Source organism: Chinchilla lanigera, unplaced genomic scaffold (genome assembly GCF_000276665.1).
Source record: "Chinchilla lanigera isolate Chin_1 unplaced genomic scaffold, ChiLan1.0 scaffold00074, whole genome shotgun sequence".
Lineage (NCBI taxonomy): Eukaryota > Metazoa > Chordata > Mammalia > Rodentia > Chinchillidae > Chinchilla > Chinchilla lanigera.
In genome coordinates, this window is record NW_004955475.1 from 326,683 (window position 1) to 345,458 (window position 18,776).

Below are 18,776 nucleotides of genomic sequence, written 5' to 3' on the forward strand. Positions count from 1 at the left end.
TATAGTAAAGATAGCAAAAGTAACCAAAGAAGCAGGACAGTGGTCACCCATTGGGAAGATGGAGAGGTGTCACAGAGGGGCCATTTGGACACTCTGAGGACTGCCCAGTGGCCTCTTACATCTTTACATGAGGACCCATCTCTTTGCGTAAATACTATCTTTAAGTAATACTAATTTTGATTCTTCTGTTTTTGGTGGGGGCGCTGCTAGGGTTGGAACACAGAGCCTGTGCACTGAGCTATATCCCTGGTCATTTTTTAAAAAATGTTTAACTTTGAAACAGGTTGCTAAGCTGCCCAGTCTGGGCCTGAACACGCAGGCCTCCTGCCTCAGCCTCCCAGAGTAATGGGGTTGCATGTGTGTGACACCACATCTAGTCTGACACTTTGTAATATTAATGCCACTTTTTTCTTTTCAAAATCCCATTGGTTAAAACCTCTAGAAAGCCTGGTGTGACGGCACACACCTGTAATGTAATAATCGCGGATACTCTGAAAAGCTGAAGCAGGAGGAACACAGGTTTGAAGTCAAGCTGGCCGACATAGTGAGACTTTATCTCAGGAAACAAAACAAAATGTCTAGAAAAATTACTGGCTAAATAATGGTGATAGAAGTTATTTTCATTTTCTTCCTGAAATGCATCTAGGGCTTCACGGTTATACTTGATTACTGTACTTGGTTTCTGATAAAAATTCTTTACTAAGTTACGAAGTTTTCACTGATTCCTAGTTTTCCCTATCAGTTATCTGTTGCTGTATAATAAATTGCTCCACTGTAGCAAGAGAACAGATGTGTACTTTTATCAGACCATTTTTCAGCATTTATGAAAGTGATTATATGATCTTTTCTTTAACCTCTTAATGTAATAAATTACAATAACAGCTTTTGTAATGTTGAGTAATCCTTGCACTCCCGGGAAGTCTTCATTTGTCAAGATATATTCTTTTAATACACTGACAGATTCCATTTGATCCCTTTTAAAATATTTGTTGCTCCATTAATATGTAAGGTTAGGCTACAATTTGAGGGAATTTTTTTGTTTTGTTTCTTGTTCTAAACCTACCTAGTTACTTGTCCTTATTTTTCCTAGCTGAAGACTGAGCCCGGGGCCTTGTGCATGCTAGGCATGCACAGCCCTGTTTTGTTTTGTTTTTCAGACAGGGGTCTTGCAATGTTGCCCAGCCTGGCCTTGAACTCGCGGGCTGAAGCCATCCTCACCCTTCTGAGTAGCTGGGTTACGGGCATGCACCACCGTACCCAGCCAGTTCCTAGCCTTATAGAATGAACTGGAAAGCTGTCCAGTGTACCACGACTTCCAAAATACCAACTAGATCTGGTACTATGTCTGAGAGAAAACTTTGAACAGTTTTTCAATTTATTCTTTACTTTTCTATTCTATTCAGGATTTCTGCCCCTTCTTAGGGCATTTTGGTAACATATTTTCCTAACAGAACACACTTCATCTAGATTTTCATTTTTATTGGTATAAAGGCATTTTCTTATAACTTTTTCCTATCTCCTCACAATCTTATTTATCCTTTTATTTTACTTATATTTTCTCACTTTTTTCTCAGGCATATCTGCCAGATAATGGTCTACCTAGTTTGCTGATCTTTTTTAAAAGCTATCTATTACTTTATCAAATCATTTGCTTTCTATTTATTATTTTCTATCTGCTTTCTACAGTAATTATTCTATTTTCTCTTAGTTTTTTTCAAGCTTCTTGAATAGAATAATCAGCTCATTTATTCAACCTGTCTTGTTCTCCAATAAAACCAGTGAAGACTATAAATTTTCCTTTAGAACTGCTATGGCCATATCCCATAGGTTTTGATACATATAGTACTCTTACTGATGTCATTTATTCTATTTTTTGTGTGTGTGTTTTTGAGACAGGGTCTGGCTATGCAGCTCAGGCTGGCCTTGAGCTCACTTTGCAGCCCAGGCTGGTCTCGAACTCACAATGATCCTCCTGCCTCAGCCTCCCGAGTGCTGGGATTATAGGCGTGCACCACCGCGCCCGGCCTGATGTCATTTATTATAAATAGTCTATATATTTCATTCTTATTTCTTCTTTAATGCAAGATTTTTGCTCTTGGTTTTTTGGGGGGGAGTTGGGGGTCTCACTATATAGTTTCGACTGAACTTGAACTCAACAGTGTAGCCCAGGGTAGCCTCAAACTTAGCAATCCTCCTGCCCCAGCCTCCTCAGTGCTGGAACTTTTAAATGTGGGTAGGGCCTAGCCTTTTTGAGGTTGCAGTTCATACTTCCTTTTGTTGCATTTTAATTAGAGAATATAAGATATGTTTTCTAATTAACTTGGAAATAATGCTGTCTGAAGGAGTGGACAGATTCTTCCCTCTGCCTGAGCACCTTTACCCAGTCTATCTAACTGGCAAACTCCTAGTCACCCTTAAGAACAGCTCAAATGTCACATATTCTAGGACCAAACACTCCTGCTTGAGGGGACAGTCTCCAGGAAAGGATAAACTACAAATGGATTCCAATTTTCCTGTTTTGTTTCCTGACCTGATCTCCCAAGCATTCTTCTCAGACACTCAGACACCCGTTCCACAGTCACACTAGGGGCTAAAGGACATGGGGGAGGGGTCTGGCAATGATACTGCATATTTATCTGGAAGGGAGAGGGATTGGGGGAGGAATGGGTCTAGCTCTTACCTGCTCTCTGCCAGCCTGCCTGAGGGGGTAAGCTTCATGGAGTCAAGGACCTGAGTAGGACAGCAATACTGGTGTAGAGTATGAGACGCTGTGGACCTGAGAGACAGCAAGAGAGAGACAGAGAGAGAGAGGGAGAGGGAGAGGGAGGGAGGGGAGAGAGACAGAACGAAAAGAGAGAAAGAGAGAAGGAGAGAGGGGAGGAAAGGTAGGGTGGACAATTGGGATAAGGAGGTGAATTAGTGGGGGAGGGGAAAGGGAAGTTGGCAGGAAGGGAGGATGGGGAATGGAAGGGGAGGGAGAAGAGGATGGTAAGAAGGGAGAGAGGAAGACAGGAAAGGAGGGATGGATGGAGGAAGGAAAAGAAGGGAGAAAAGGAAGAGGAAGAGGAAGGAAGAAGGAAGGAAGGAAGAAAAAAGGAAGAAAAAAAGAAAAAACCACAAAGTCAAGAAAGAGAGGACGGCACTCGAACCACAAACAGAACACAATGACAACAGGGGGCAGCAGAGACGAAAGAGCCGGGCTGGGCCTCCTGTGTTCCAGGTGACTCCGTGGGGACCTGGGCCACTGAGAGACGCTGGGACACCACAGCAAGGAAGGGGTAAAGGAGCCCTCCTCACACCAGACGCCACATGGGTAGGGAGGCGGGGAGGAGAAAGGGAAGATGAAAGAGAAAGGGAAAAGATGTCTGAGGGAGCTCCTCTTATAGAAGAGCCCTTGCAGGAAGGGAGAAAGGATAGAGGGAGGAAGGGCTGCGGCCCCAAAGAGGGGGAAGAATGGGGCGCGGGGGGGGGGGGCGACACTGAAGGAGCAGAGAGCAGAGGGAGAGAGAGAGAAACCGCAAGAGACAGGAAAGACAGAGAAAGAGGAAGACAGAGGAGGGGTGAGACAGAAGACACAGAGAAAGGACAGGTAGGGACAGGCAGAGAAAGCCAGAGCAGAGGAGGGCTGAGGGAGGAGAAGACTGACAGGGTCTCAGTGGTCTTGGTGACAGGAGAGGACTCAGGGCTGATTGGGCAGGTGGAGCCCAGGCAAGGCAGAGGACAGGGTGGTTCCAAGCAGTCTTTTAGTCTTTTTTTCTTTCTTTCTTTTTCTTTTTCTTTTTCTTTCTTTTTTTTTTTTTTTTTGAGACAGGGTCTCCCTATGTAATCCAGGCTGGCCTTGAACTCACTATGTAGCCCAGGCCGACCTTGAACACGTGGTGACCCTCCTGCCTCAGCCTCCTGAGTGCTGGGATTACAGGCATGTGCCACCAACCTCGGCTCAAGTAAGCAGGAGTCTTTTGCTTCCAAGGCCAGTGCTGCACCCCCTACCCCACACCAGCACCACCACCCCTGCTCCCCCCCAGTGCAGGGTCCAAAGGCCCCTCTCCCTCCTGCTTCCCAAGATTAAAGTCCAGGGATTGGCATGAGGGAGGAAGAACCGCAAGGAGTGAGGCTGAGGGCAGGTCCCTCTGCACTACCAGCACAGTGCAGCTGCTGGGGTCACACCATTTGGCCAGAGCCGTGAGCAGCTGGAAGTGCAGCCTGCCCCTCCAGGTCAGCCATTTGCTGTTCCCCACAATCCCCTGAAGGCAGGCTGTGGTCCGAGCCTGGCCATTCAAGAGCCCAAGTAAAAGTCAGAAAGAGATTTGGCTGCAGGCGAGCCCACTCTCTCACTTGTAGCAAATTTGAAAATGCCCAAATCTTAAAACTTTATAGAGAATCTTTGAGATTTCTTATCTGAGACTCTCGAGTAACTGTCATCATCACAGCAACTGTTTCTCAAGTGCATCTATGTGCCAGTCACGGACCTATGTCTTTGACTCGCTATCTCATTGAATCGAAGACTTAGAGACACTCAGGCTGCTGGAACATTGGTGTCAGGGTATCTCAGCAGCTGGAGCAACTTAGCCCTGCAATGCTGTGTGTGCCAGGGCAGCTGCCAAGCTCGCTCCTCCCAGCCCACAGACTAGGGGGGTACTCAGGGCTCCGGGGTCCTTACAGAGCTGGGCACCCAGATGCCATGGGCTTGTCCACTCAAGCCAGCTCCCTCCCCAGCCAAAGGCCTCCAAAAGTCCAAGAGGGAGTCAGGAACCAGGAAGCCAGGAGGCTGCTGAATCAGCAGCTCAGGGAGTGGTTCCAGGTCTGGGCAGGAAGGGAGGGGGTCCGGCTGTGGGGCCCACATTCCTACCTGCTGTTCTTCCTGGGGGGCTCCATGGGTCTGGACCCGTCCCAAGGGCAGGCCCCCTGGCCTGTGGATACCTCCACTGCGTCACCTCCTCCTCCTCCCCACCCCTTCCCTTGAAGGAGGAACCGAGGAGGCGGGGCCAGGCCTGCTGGGCTGCAGGCCAGATTGCAACTGGAAACTTTGCTCCTTCCCTGCTCTCCCAGGAGGGCTGGGAACTCCTCTTAAGAGGAAGCAGCTCTAGAGCTCACAGTCACTCCTCAGGGCCAAACCTCCAGCTGGGCTCCCTATGTCCAACTCCACTAGAATCTCCTTAAGTGCCCTGACCAATTTGTGTCACTAGGCCTCTTCTCCCGCAGAGCAAATTGAAATGGAAAGAGGTTTAGTACTAGCAGCAGAACCCCAAGATTAGGACCTGGCTTGGCCATTCCCAAATCTGGAATCCGTCTTCTCAGCCACATCACTGCTTCATGAACAAAGAAACCTTCCAAGACAAGCGTTTCCCAGACATGCTCATTTCCGCACAGTTATGGACTACGTTTAGGAGGTGTTCTGGGACCCTTTGCATCAAGTAAAATTCGAATTACCCATTTTGAGGATATCAAGATGGGGGCCTGGCCAATATTCCTTACCACTGCAAAAGCCCCTCCCCCTTTCTGGACTGTTTTCTAGACTGGCCAAGAAAATGCTCTCTGAAGAGAAAAGCACAAATCAGAAGACCTGCCATGCATCATCAGGAAGCTGTTCCCCCAAGGAGACTGCCCAACCTGACTGTACAGATGGGGCATTTGAGGCCTGGAGAGGACTAGAGTCTCACCAAAGTTTATGAAGCTCTGTTCAGACTAGGATCCAAGCGCCCTGACTTCCTGCCTACTACCACAGTAATCTCTCTGTCCTCTACACAAGTGGCGCTGGAGAAAGGAGAGAAGTGTCAGGGTCTGAAGGATGCAAGGCTCATAAAGAGGAGCACATTTCCAGTTCAGAGCACCTTGTCCTTTCAAGTCCCTGAGCCCAGGCCCCTGGCTGTTCTGAGCAGGAGGTGACTCTAGGAGGAGTCAGGGGCCCAGTGATCTAGAAAGAATAGGGGCTGATAGGCAACAGGCCAGCCTTCCCGCCTCCCCGGCAGGGCAGCTAGTTCCTCTCAAGAAAGCCAAGAAAGAGGCCCTCTAGATCACCACAGGCTTGGCATCTGTGAGCCCTCTGTGGCTGCCTCTCCCTCTGCTTATTCCCTAAAGCCCTGGCCCTCCAGGCTCTGGCCTCAGCCCTGCCTTGTTTACTCTCCCTGAGAAACGCTCCGGGCTGTCACAGCCGGTTCACCTTGAACCCATTTGCAGTTATCACCCTACGAGCTGGGTGGCCCAGACCTTCCTCTTAGCCTTGCAAGAGTCAAAAGAAATAAATTCTAGCCCTGGTTCTAAGGCTGATGCTGTGTGACCTGATGAAGCAAAGAATGTACACTCTGGTGCCCGGCAGAGCTGGGAACCGGTCTATATATAGAAGGTGAGTAGTAATTCCCACCTCACGGGTACCTGTCAGGGTGCACATGATAGAGAGTCTTGAGCCTGAGGGCTCCCTTCTCCTAGGGAGGCGGGGAGGCCCGTGGGAAGCCTGTTGGTTTTAGGGATGGAGGAGAAGAACCCTAGGAAAGTACCCCTTAATCTGGAGCCACTTCGGGAATTCAAACATATCTGACTGAGCATGTTGTATAAACACGGGCGCTGGCCCAGGAGGAGCTAAAGAGAAAAGGGAATTAAAGGGGAAGAGCAGGACCCAGGCATAGGGCACTGGTGTGAGTGGGTCCTTCATTCACTTCTTCCAACAGATAGTGTGGACCAGGTGCTGGACACGGCAGAAACTAAGAGCAGACAATGTCCGGGTCTCGCGGAGCTTATAGCCAAGTGAGAGGAGATAGCCATTCACCTACGAACAGAACGAAACCGAACAAGGGGAGAACATGCTAGGGAGACTAAAAAACCTCAGCAGAGGATGGAAGGCGCTACTTCCGGCAACTGCAAAGAGGCTGATGTGGCTAGGTGAAAAGCGCAAAGGGAAGAGAAGTGATACTGGAATGCAGGAGGGGCCCCATCGTGCAAAGCCTTGAAGGCCGCAATAAGGGTTTCCTTATGTACACTAAGAGCATTTTGGAAGCCTGTAGCTCATAGACAGGCATGGGACGGGGTACCTCTGAAGCCCCTGCACTTGTACGCAAAACATATTAATTTCTAGTTTTCACTGGATCCTCAGAGGGGTTGGTGATCCCAATAGTAGGGAAGCTTCTTCAACATGATCCCAGGCACTAAGCGCCTAGCGAATGAGCTAGCGGCAGGCATCCATCTTGGGTGAGCCAGCCCATCTCCCACCTCCAGCGAGCTGCAGTCCTCCCCTACTGTCAAACTGCACCCCACCCAAACAGAGATGCTTGCGATTGTACCCCAGGCCTTGCCATCGCCTGTGTTTTCCCTCTGGGCCGCCACAGTCACCTCCCTGCGCCCTCTCAGAACCAGCTGTGACTCCTCTCAGACAGGCCAGGCCAAAGTCTTGCCGTCCTTCCACTCTGCCCTCCCTGCAGCCAGCTTCCCTTGACACTGTTCACAGCTTGGGGCCTTTCCTTGGCCCAGAGTTCTATGAGGAAAGGGGCGGTGTCTTGTTCATCTCGGTGTCACCGGCACCCAGCACAGGGTCCTGGTCTCACACGTTGGTGGGGACCATGTACACAGACGTGGAGGCTGCAAAATGAGCCAATGGACACTAGATGGCACTGAGCCACCGGACTCCTGCACTGACGCTGACCAGGGCCACCTGGAGGCGCACCAGGGCCACACATGCCTGCGTCACCAAGAGCCCAGAAAGCATGGAAATTCTGCCCCTTTGTTCTGCAGTGACTTAGCTCCGGGCCCACCGTTTCCAGCCTCCCAATGTACTTCTGCCCCCTTTCCAAACACCTTCTCATGACAACCCCACCTCACTCACATACTGCTTTAGTTCCTCACAAACGCAAGTGCCAAGCACCCTTCCCCCAGGCCTGGCCTGCACCAGTACGCACTTCACCTCACCCCTCCTCTTCTCGCCCCTCCCTGGGCTCACTTCCACTCATCCTCTAAGCCTCAGCTTGGACTTTAGCTTGGTGAAGCCTCCCTGACCCTCAGGCCGGGAGGCTAGGTTAGGCATACTTCCGCAGTGCTTCATGGCAACCTATACTTCCCTTATAATTGTGGATAATTGTCTTTTTCCTGACCAACCAGTGGGTTCCATCCAAACCATCACTCTATCATTTGCCATTCTACTAACTGCATTGTATCAACTGGCACTTCGTATGTACTCAACACGTTGTCCTTGAATGAAGGAAGGGAGGGACAGGTGGACAGATGGATGACTTCAGGCAACTCACTTTACCTCTCTAGGTGTCTCTCTCCCTATCTGAAAATCACTCCTACCTGGCAGAGTGGCAACAAGGATTAAAGATAATGTGTGAACCAGGTGTGGTGGTGCACGTCTACAGTCCCAGCCCTTGGGAGGCTGAGGCAGAAGGATTGCCCTGAGTTCAAGGAGAGCCTGGACTACATAGTGAGTTCAAGGACAGCCTAAACTGCATAGGAAGACCCTGTCTCAAAGAAAAAAAAGATAATGTGTGTCAAGTGCTCTCTGAAATACAGTAAACATTTTCTGGAGCAAAGTAATGATTAATATTTGGAACAATAAAAACAAAAGAGGAGGAGGAGTTGAAGACGACTCTGCCCTGAGCCTGGGATCATCTCTCCCACTTAGATTTACCATTTATATACAGAACTGGCTTTTCCAGTAATAATAAAAGGGCCATTTTTCTTAAAAATAACAACAGCATCTGTTATGTGCCAGGCCAGAAACAGAAGGCCCCGGAGAAAATGGTGGAGAGATTGTAGTCTCAGCCAGAGGATGAGACGCAAGGGATGTGGGCATCACCCTTGCGTCTGAAGACCAGTCATTACTGGAACAGCTGGTTCCTAACTCTTTACTCACAGGTGAAAACTCGTCTAAGGGGTCATTAATCCCCTCTGTAATTAATGTAAAAGCTGCAGGGCTTGTATTAATGGAAAAGTAAGCTCAAGCATCAAGCTGATAATATTGATAATGTATACATGTAATTATATTCTACAAATAACTATAAATTCAGTCACTGCACTAATAAAATAGAAAAACTCCTGAAGCAACTAAGAACTCAGTAGCAATCATCAGAAGCATTATGCCAATTGTTCTGAGGCTACAAAACTCACCACAAACTGGTAGCAATGGTAAATCCACTGTGTATTTAAAAGGTGTTTCAGTGTAAAATAAGGGAGTGGGGGGTAGCAGTGGTAGAGCATATGCTTAGCATCCGTGAGGCCCTGGGTTCAATTCCCAGGACTAAAAATAAATAAATATAAATAAATAAATAAATAAATAAGGGGAAAGTTTTAGATGAAACAGTGCATTTGATAAAGAACATGGAACCTAGCTGGGCATGGTGGTACACACCTATAACTCCAGCACTCTAGGAGGCTAAGGCAGGAGGATGGCAAGTTTGAGCCTAGCCTGGGCAATTTAGTGAAAGTATCTCAAAGTAAAAATAAAAAAGGGCTGGGGATGTAGCTCAGTGCAAATGTCCTGGGTTCAAGTCCCATGACTAGGAGTGGGGCAGGAAGTGCAGAACTTGAAAACATAGTGAAAGGGAAAGATTTACACGATCTGAAAAGAAACCAGAGTATATATTTTTCTTTCTTTTTTTTGTGGTGCTAGGGATTGAACTCAGGGCCTTGTGCGTGCTAGGCAAGCTCTCGCCCCCTGAGCCACGTCCCCAGCACCTGAAAACATAGTAGTAACCAAAGGTCATCTTGCAATAAACTAGAAGCCAAAACTTGGCAGATGGGCAAACTTACATTCATGGGCCTCTGAACAAAAGAGCCCCTAGGCTCCAACCTCATTTGTATGTGCATAAAAACTGCTTACAGTTGGAAGAAACACTAAGTGCTGAATATTTCACCTTTCTACCCTTACTCACTTCTAGGAGGATGACTTCCACCTACAGCTCCTTGCTTCTTGTGTTATCCCAGGCTAGAAAGAATCGCTGCAGTCAGATGGGGGTGGAGTAAAAGTTGGAAGATCAAATAGCTTCCAGGTTGGTGGCCATGTTGGGCTGTGTGGCAGCAGAGAGAGTCAGTCCAGAGAGAGGAATCAGTGAAAAAGGAATGACAGGGACCATGCAAGCTGTGAGAGATGGAGAGAAATGAGATATGTGCTCAGGAAAGCAAGAGAGCCATCTTAGTCCTTGACTTCCTGATCCTGCTTCCAGTTGGCAAGGGGCCTGGCTATACTTCACTTACTGTTCTCAGATTTTGTAAGACGTAGCCTCACAATAGTCCCTCTCCTTATGCTTGAGCTAGTTTGATTGGGCTTCTGTTCCCTGCAACAAAATGTACCCAGACTAAGACAAGTGAAAATTAGGAATATAAGCACAGGGCTTGCATAAGCAGAAACACATAAAGAACACTTACATTGGGAAAGGTGAATGCAGTTATATGGGATTTGGTTTGTTTGCCCAAAAAACCTCCTCATGTCCTAACGCTTCCTACTACAGCAACACGCTACAGCCATGCACTCACACACGCTGACATTCAGTGACATGCAGAAACAAATGCAGCAGCCACCAGATAGGCCCATAATCAGACACCTCAATGTGCACGGCCATGTGCCAGTATGCAACAATGCCCCAGCGCTTTTCACAGCCACACTGCCGTGGAGCCTCCCCTACATGCGGCGATGCACACCGACACACATGAACACAGTGACACTGCCCGTAAGGCTCAGGGAGCAGTCAGAGCTTCGCTGGGCTCTGCGCAGCCTCCTTCCCCAGCTGCCAAGTGACTCATCCCTGGGGCTGCTAATTAAAGCCAGGACAGAGGAGACAGAGGCAAGGGGAGGGTAAGAGAGGGAAGGCAAGTTTATTTTGGTGTCAGCCAGGCACTCAGCCAGCTTAGGGGTCACCCGATTTCTGGGGCTGGGCCAGGTGCGGGCAGGAGAACACAAAAAGGAAGGAAAGGAGAAGAGGAACCTTTTGCCCCTTCTTGTCCCTCCGGAGCTTCCTGGAAAGGTCCCTCCTTTGGGAAAATTACCCCAGTTCCTTCCATTTCTCTCCTCCTCCACTCAGCTGTCAGAATCCAGATCATCTCTTCTAGACCCTTGTTCTCACACACTGACTGTCTACCTTGCTGTTACACTCTCATCTGGGCTTGCCAGAGCTGGCTCATTTGTGGCTGTAGCAACCTTACACTGAGAGTGTCCCACAGGAAGGGACCCCAGTTGTCTGCTTCTGTCCCCCCAGTGGGTTACCCCATGTAAGTCTGCTATGCAGGGAATGTGCGGTTGGGTTAACCTTGGGTTAGCACGGTAATCACCAATCTGACGGTGTGGATTACTAACCTTAATTGTACTGTGCGGTAAATTATTTTGGTTCTCTGAGCCTTAGTTTCCTGATTTTCAAATGATAAGAATATGTTCCCTACAGGATCACTGTGAAGATGAAATGAGAAGCCGGTAAAGTACCCAGGGTGGTGCCTGGCATACAGCAGCTTTAGCCAACACATAGCAAGTGCCATTGCTATTGTTGACCATGAGGATCCATCAGACCTCACCTCAGCCTGCGGCAGCAGCAATTACAGAACCAAGTTCCAAACTGGGTTCTACTACATAGTACCTGCAGGACCTTGGGCAAGTCCCATAAGTTCCCAGAGTATTGTCTCATATGTGCAGTGGGGATTCACGCTATGACACCATAAATTTACTGTGAAGATTTGAGTCTGTCAGATGTCCTATGTGGCCTGGCTTTTAGAAGTGGCTCAATAAATTATAGCAGTGATTCCTAAGGAGAGCAGGAAGGGCTCAGGCCTTTAGGGCCACAGAAGCCCTGGAAGGAAGAAGCAGTCAGGGTGGATGACGGTAGCCAGAGCAGGCTTCCCAGAGCGGGCAAGACTAGAGTTGGGCCCCAGAACCAGAACGCATTTGGCAGGCCGTGAATGACAGGGTCCTAGGCAAAGGAAGCAGGAGGAGTGGAGAGCTTGGGCAGAGGGAGCAGCAGGATGGAGCTAAACAGGATGTGGAATGGGAGAGAAGAACTGGACACAGCTGGGGCAGCTCTGGGGACTGATGGCATCTTACACAAGTGAATGGGGGAGCCACAAAAAGGTTGTGAGGCCTTGGCGATCTGAGATTGCCAGGAGGTCAAAACAAAGAAGAATCTTCGAGATTATCTAATCCAAACTCCAGTTGGACAGATGGGGGCACTGAGGCCCAGAATGGGAGGCCTCCTCTGGGAACAGAGCCAGCAGTGGCTCCTCCTCCCACTTCATCTCCTGATGCAGTGGCTCCCGTTGCCATGGGGACGTCCCTGGCTCTGTGGGTGTCAGTGGCTCTCCCACCTCTTCCCTCCTTCCCTAGCAACAGGCCACCTCCTCCAGCTCTCATCCTTGCGTGCCTAGCAACCCCAGGCTGATCCCCAGGGTGCCCAAGTTCCATCCTGACCCTCTCTCCCAGCAGTGTGTAGAGGCCTGGGCTCACTCATCTCCTGGTGAGAGGATCGATCAGGCTCCTCTCACTTCTGTCTGTTCAAGTTCCACACTTCTGCACATTTTTGAAGTTTGGCTCTACGGCATCTGACTGCAGATTTTGTTAGCGGAGGGCAGAGGACATTACAATCTGTTGAGCCACCATTTTGTCGGAAGCATTGTTTTAAGTTTCCTCCTCAACTCAAAAGTGAGAACTATTGTTGCCATTTTACCAAAGAAAAACTAAGGACCCGAGAAGTTAAGTGACTGCAAAGAGTAAACAGCTAGGAAGCAGGCTCTACTGATAACTTTGTGACCTTGAGCCATGACCACCCTTTCTTTGGACCTTGGCTTACGGTGCCTTTAGGTCTGACAACTTGTCATGGATCTACAGAATTCCAGGCACCTACCTCTGCCCACAGCCCTCCCCCATCACCAGCTGCTCAGCTTTAATTAGACTGCACACTTCCTCTGGCACCCGAAAGTTAGAAGCCATCAGGCCTGGGCCCTGCCACTCCCTGCTGCTCAGTTTTCACAACAGCGGAGGCCTAGTCCCTCTCCTTAGTATTTCTTCTACGCACCTAACCAACTCACACACACACACACACACACACACACACACACTTGTGTTTATGGGGTGAGGAAACTGGGGTTCTAAAGCACAAACAGATCTGTGCAGTCATGTAACTACACTGGAAAACAACCCCGTTAAAAACAAAGTCCTGATCTTCTAAAGTTTCTGTCCTTTTTTATACCGCAGAGCTTAGCTTCTCCACCTTTCCTCAGCTCCCCATTAGTGACGGAAGGTGTCTGTGACGCAGCCCTGACCAGCATGCGGAACTGCTCTTCAGTTTGAGCTCAACCCACTGTTCCCTGTTTTTAAAACCCACCCCTCACTTTCCTACACATGCAGACGCCACGTCTAGGGATGCCCTTCTCATACGAAGTCAGACCTGCACAGCCCTGTTCAAACACTGCCTCACCCTAACTGGAGTGGACCGGAGAATTTACACATAGGGCCTGAGAACGTTCTCAGAGGGCGCCATCTAGTAATGGTTCCACGTTAAAAGCTCTGCCCACCACGTTTGCAAGATCTTGCCTCACTTGTGCTATGCTTTCGGCCTTTCTCGTAGCCCAAGTTTGACCCTTACTTCTCTGCCGCTGAATCCTCAAGGCTCCTACAGCCTCTTTGACTGGGGGCCAGATGACGGTCAGGAAGCAAGTTTGAATAAAATCAACACTGGCTTTAGAACCAAAGAGTCCGGGGTATGAATCAGAGAGATGCCACCCTGCCCACTGCTCTTCCCTAGGACAAGAACTGACCCTCTTAGGACTTCCTTTCCCTCATCTGTAAATCAGGGATCATAATCCAGGCCTAATATGTTTGCCGTGAGCATTAAATAAGATCATACTCAGAGCTCTTAGAATGTGAGGAATCAATGATAATTGCTATGATTACTAATATTAGGATGAGGATGAGGATGATTATTACTATCTTCAAGGCTTTAAGAGCTCCCTTGCTGACAGTGTGAGCGGGGCTCTAGGCTTGTTGCCAGAGAGACCTGGTTTGAATTCTGGCTCAGCCATATATTAGTTGCGTGGCTGTAGGTAAAACCCATAACCATACTGAGCCTTAGTTTCCTCAACTGTAAAACGATGATGATAAGGCCAGCCCAGGTTCCACCTACAGTGTCACCGGGAGGAGCAAATAAAAGAAAGTCCCTGACAACTTCTCTAAGTTGTAAAGGCCCAACATATGGCATCATATGACTTATGATTATGGTCATTATTAAGTATCCTGTGCTATAGGGCCCAAGAACTCCCTGATGGGAGAGGTGAGAACTAGAAATGCCTTCAGTCTGGGTCCTTAACAAGTAGCAGGCACATCATTAGGGCTGCCTGCAGGGGCTCTAGGCTCAGGGTCAACCCAGGTTGCCTTTCTCCAAACCCACAGTGGGACATGAGATCCGTGTCCTTTGCTAAACAAGTACTTTCTGAAGTGCTAGGACAAGCTGTGCTTGTGCCATGCTCCTTGGCCGCATGCTGGGACTAATTATGTCTCATCATACACCCCTGCCCGGCACTGGGGCTGACTCTGTCCATCACACTCCCCTGGCTTAACACCGGCCTCAGTGTGCACCCAGCCCGCAGCCCTGACCTTGGCTCTGGGCATCAGTGTGTTCACACCAGATCCCGTTACACAGGCTAGCACAGAATGTGTCTCATTATACACCTTTTTTTCCTTTTTTCTGAAGCACTAGAGATTGAACCCACCAGAGCTTCACTCATGCATGCTAAGCAAGGGCTCTGTCACTGAGCTATATCTCCAGTCCTGTTTAGTTTTTGAGATAGGGTCTCACTAAGTTGCCCAGGCTGCACTCAAACTTGCTATCCCCCCGCCTTGGCCTCCCAGGCAGCTGGGATTACAGGTACGTGCCAACCATACTATATTATATTCCTCTCTGTGCTGGCATCCTCTGCCCCCAGCCCGCCTCCGCTGTCTAGGACAGGACCTGTGCTGCTGCATATGGTTAGGCAAGCTATGGACCACTCAAGAGGGCACAAACAAGGGCTGACGCCCTACCTGAGCTATGCTCACCGAGCTAGGAAGCCTGGTAAGCATGGCCCAGGGGAAAAGGAAAATTTTTCCAGTTGATTCATTCAGAAAGGGTGCCCTTGAAAGGGGGGACTTTTTTCCTACTCTTCACAAAGATGCCAGCTATATACACTTGCGGCAGCCTCGGCTGGGACTGACTGTCCTCATTCTGTGCCTCTGCTGTCCAGGCCCATCCCATAGTCCCAGCCTGGACACTAAGTCTGACTGGGCCCGACCCTGAGTCTCTCATCATTTCTATGTAACCCTTATACTTGACCCTTCTGCCCTCATGAGGCTCCTGGTGGGTGAGAGCCAGAGCTCTCATCTCTGCTCTAGTTTTAGCCCTGCCTCCCCCAAGTGGCTGATCAATCATGCCTTTAAAACTTACTCAACCTTCTAAATTTTTAAACCAAGCACATAAGAAAAACATTTATCAGCATCATGTATATTTCTAATGTCTAGAATATGTCACATCCAAAGTCCATCCAAATTCTATTTCTCAGGGCTGGCACAGTTTAGTGTAGAACAAGAACACCAGCCAAGAAAGCCCAGCATCCACTGTTCTCTCTCTCCGGGGAGAAGGTGGAAAAGGTCCTGGGTCCAGAGCTGACCTCTCAGGAGACAGGCTTTCCCGTCTGGCCAGCTCCTAGGAGCCCCTGTGGCGTCCAGTTAAATCCCTGAGTCAGCTAGGGCCAGAAAGACTGAAGAACAACCTTCAGCCCCTACCACATCTGCCACATTCACCCTGCTGCCCCCACTCCACTCCGTAACCACCCGACACCAAGGGGCAAGGACCCGTGAAATCGGTCCCTATCCCTCCCTGTTCATGGATCCCAAAGTAACAAACCAGAGACTCCCACCCAGGCCCTGCCCCATCTCTTAATGACCACTAAAGAAAAGAGGTACTGACCTGACTGTTCTGGAGTTCTCACCATCAGATCTGGAAGGGAAACAGAGAAAAAAAAACAACACAGTCAGAATATGCTGTCTTACTCCTTTTTCCTGCCCTACACAGCGGCCTTGAGCCCTGATGTACACCATGACAGTGACAGGAAGGGTATTTCATTCTTGCAGGGGGAACAGCAAGCGCAAAGGCTGTGAGATGGTGAGTCCCTCGACAGCTCAAGGAGCAGAGGAGGGCAGGGTTCCTGGGGCAGAGTGAGCAGCGGAAGGACAGTTAGACGCGAGGTCAAAGAGGTACCAGCGGGGCCTAATGGGGCACAGTGAGGAGTGTGGCTCTCTCCGGAGTGACCCAAGAAATAGCCAGCAGCTGTGGGAAGGGGCAAAGCCTGAGCTTTAAACGCAGAGAGACCTAAGCTCAGATATCAGTTCTAACATCCACCAGCCCCGTGACCTGAAGAAGTCATTTCACCTGTGTGGGTCTGAGCCTCAGTCTCTCCAGTTGTGACATGAGGCCAGTCCTTGCAGAGCTGTTGGGATGATTAAGCCCTTTGGAACCCAGTCAACAAATACCAGGTATTATTAACAACATAGAAGAGGCTTTGCCAATTACCTCGTCCAACCTACTTATTTTCCAGATGAAGAAGATGAAGCTGAGAGGGTAAATGAGTCAGCTGCTGGGCCCCCTTCTACTATGTGAGTCTGCCTTCTTCATCGTGAGGCTCTTCAGAGGGAAAGGGAGGGCAAGAGCAGAGAGTGGACTGGAGACAGCTCTGAGCGACGTGACGAAATGAGTGAAATATGAACCACTCTCCTCCCCTCTGGCTGCTCTTCCCTGGGAAAAACATCTAAGTGCTGTGTGTGTACACCCGTGCATGTGTCCACGTGCTGGTGTGTATGCACATGCACTTGGGTAAGGAAGCTTAGGACAGAGGAACTGATACGTTGGGGGCAGGCAAGGGGAAGAAGGCGGGCCAGGGACCTTAGAAGTGGGAGAGTATGGGAAGCAGCTTCCTCTTTCCCCTGGGTGTCTTCTTCCTCCCTCTTCACCCTAGACTTCTCCCAGGCTGGCTGTAAAGGACACAAAGATGAACACATTGTACGTTCCGCTCTGTCCTTGGCTATGAGAGCCAAGATGTTATCTTAGTGGCAAGAGGGTCAATCTATATCTACTCTGAGTGCCAAATGACAAAGGAACACACAGGGAGGGGAGGTGGAGCTCAAGAGAGAACTATTTGTTCAAAGAGAGGAGGTCCCAAAATCAAAGTGGGACAGGTAAGTGACAGGGTGATGGGTGAGTACAGCACATCTAATTCAACAGCTGATTAGCCACATAATCCTGGGGAAGTCACCTCACCATGTGGAATCTGTTTTTTCACTTGTAAAAGGAGCAGGGGTGAGGGCATTGGCATGAATCCTTCCCTTTCTGGTGTGGCTTTTCGGCACATGATACGTGCTCAATTTAGGACAGGGGTACCAACCTTTAGCATTTTCAGTCTCCTAAAGGAACAGAAGACCAGGGCTGGGGATATAGCTCAGCAGCTCAAGTCCCTGACTAGCAAGCACAAGGTCATGTGTTCGATTCCCAGTACCCCCAAAAAATAAAAGGAACAGAAGACCAAGTTACAAAGCACCTTAGTACATTTATTAAAGCTTTCTATGTCACTATGCAGCACTAAAATTGCTTCTGAGGCCTGGCTCAATTATTTGCAGGAGCAGGTCTAAGGGGCCTAACTTTGAGGATTCCCCACTCCCTACAGAATGGAGGCCAAGCTACTCAGCCTCTCTCCCATACACCAGCCCTTCACCCTGGGCAGGCTGGTCTCCTCACTACTCACCCAGCCACCCCCAAACCCAGAACACACTGATTGAGTGTATTGTATCCCAGGCCCTGACCTGGCAAGATAACTTCATAAGAAGTTTACAGACTGGGCACTTGCCACGTCTACTTATATAATATGTAGATATATAATCACTTTCATCATCATCATCACCACCATGAACAGTCACTGAGCACATACTATGTACTATGTATCAGGCAGGATGTTAGGTTCCCTTCATACATTATCTCCTTTGATCCTGCAAAATCAGAATTAGTCATCCAATTTTATGATGATGAAACTGAGGCTCAGAGAGGTTGGAACAACTTGCTTAAGGACACACAAGTAGAGGAGCTTGTAGTGAACCTCAAAGTTCAGGCTCTCACCACACCATGCAGCACTATACCAGTCGCTCAGTGCTGGCCTCATCCGTGCTGTTAGAGTGAGTTCCCTCAGCTTCACTCACCAATATCAAGCCAGAGGTACTGACAGACCCTTCTTTTCTGCTCTTTCTTCTGCGATTCCCAGATAGGTACTTCTTCCCACAGCACATTTCTATATGATATCTTACAGTCCTCAAGATGCCAGTGAAGGGGGAAAGAGCTTCAAGCCATGGTTCAGAATGTATTAGTCAATTCTCATTATCAACCGCTTCTTACTAGTTTGAATGGATAATGCATCTTATGACCCTCAGTGTAGGAGTATGCCATAACCTCAGGGATCTATCACTTTTTTGTGGCACTAAGCATGGAATTCAGGGCCTCATGCAAGCTAGGCAAGTGCTCTATCACTGAGCAATACTCCCTGCCTGATCTATCACTCTTTATGCATTTAGAAATGATGTATAGACAATAATCATTAATGCAGTGCTATCTTATACTTCTTTATGGGGTGATCCCTGCCCAATGGTCAACCTAACTCTACTTCATGGAGCTTGGCCAACATTCTTCTGGGAGGCCATACACACTGGTAGAAAGAAGCTAGGTTCTATTAAGGCTCATTCCTTAACGGGCAGTGTGAACTTGGACAAGTCACCTCTCTCTGGACCTTGGTTCTTCATCTAT

At 48.9% G+C, this 18,776-nt stretch overlaps 1 protein-coding gene across 3 annotated transcripts in view; it reads right to left on the bottom strand.

The window, feature by feature from the left end:
• Iqsec2 (IQ motif and Sec7 domain 2) overlaps positions 1–18,776 on the bottom strand; it is a gene marked incomplete at its 5' end in the record, with an annotated part of 83,404 nt that overhangs the window by 40,706 nt on the left and 23,922 nt on the right. For 2 of the 3 annotated variants that reach the window (XM_005401487.2, XM_013502863.1), the window contains 2 exon segments: positions 2,681–2,776; positions 15,903–15,932. In XM_005401487.2, coding sequence (XP_005401544.1) covers positions 2,681–2,776; positions 15,903–15,932 — 126 coding nt within the window. 3 annotated transcript variants of the gene reach the window in all.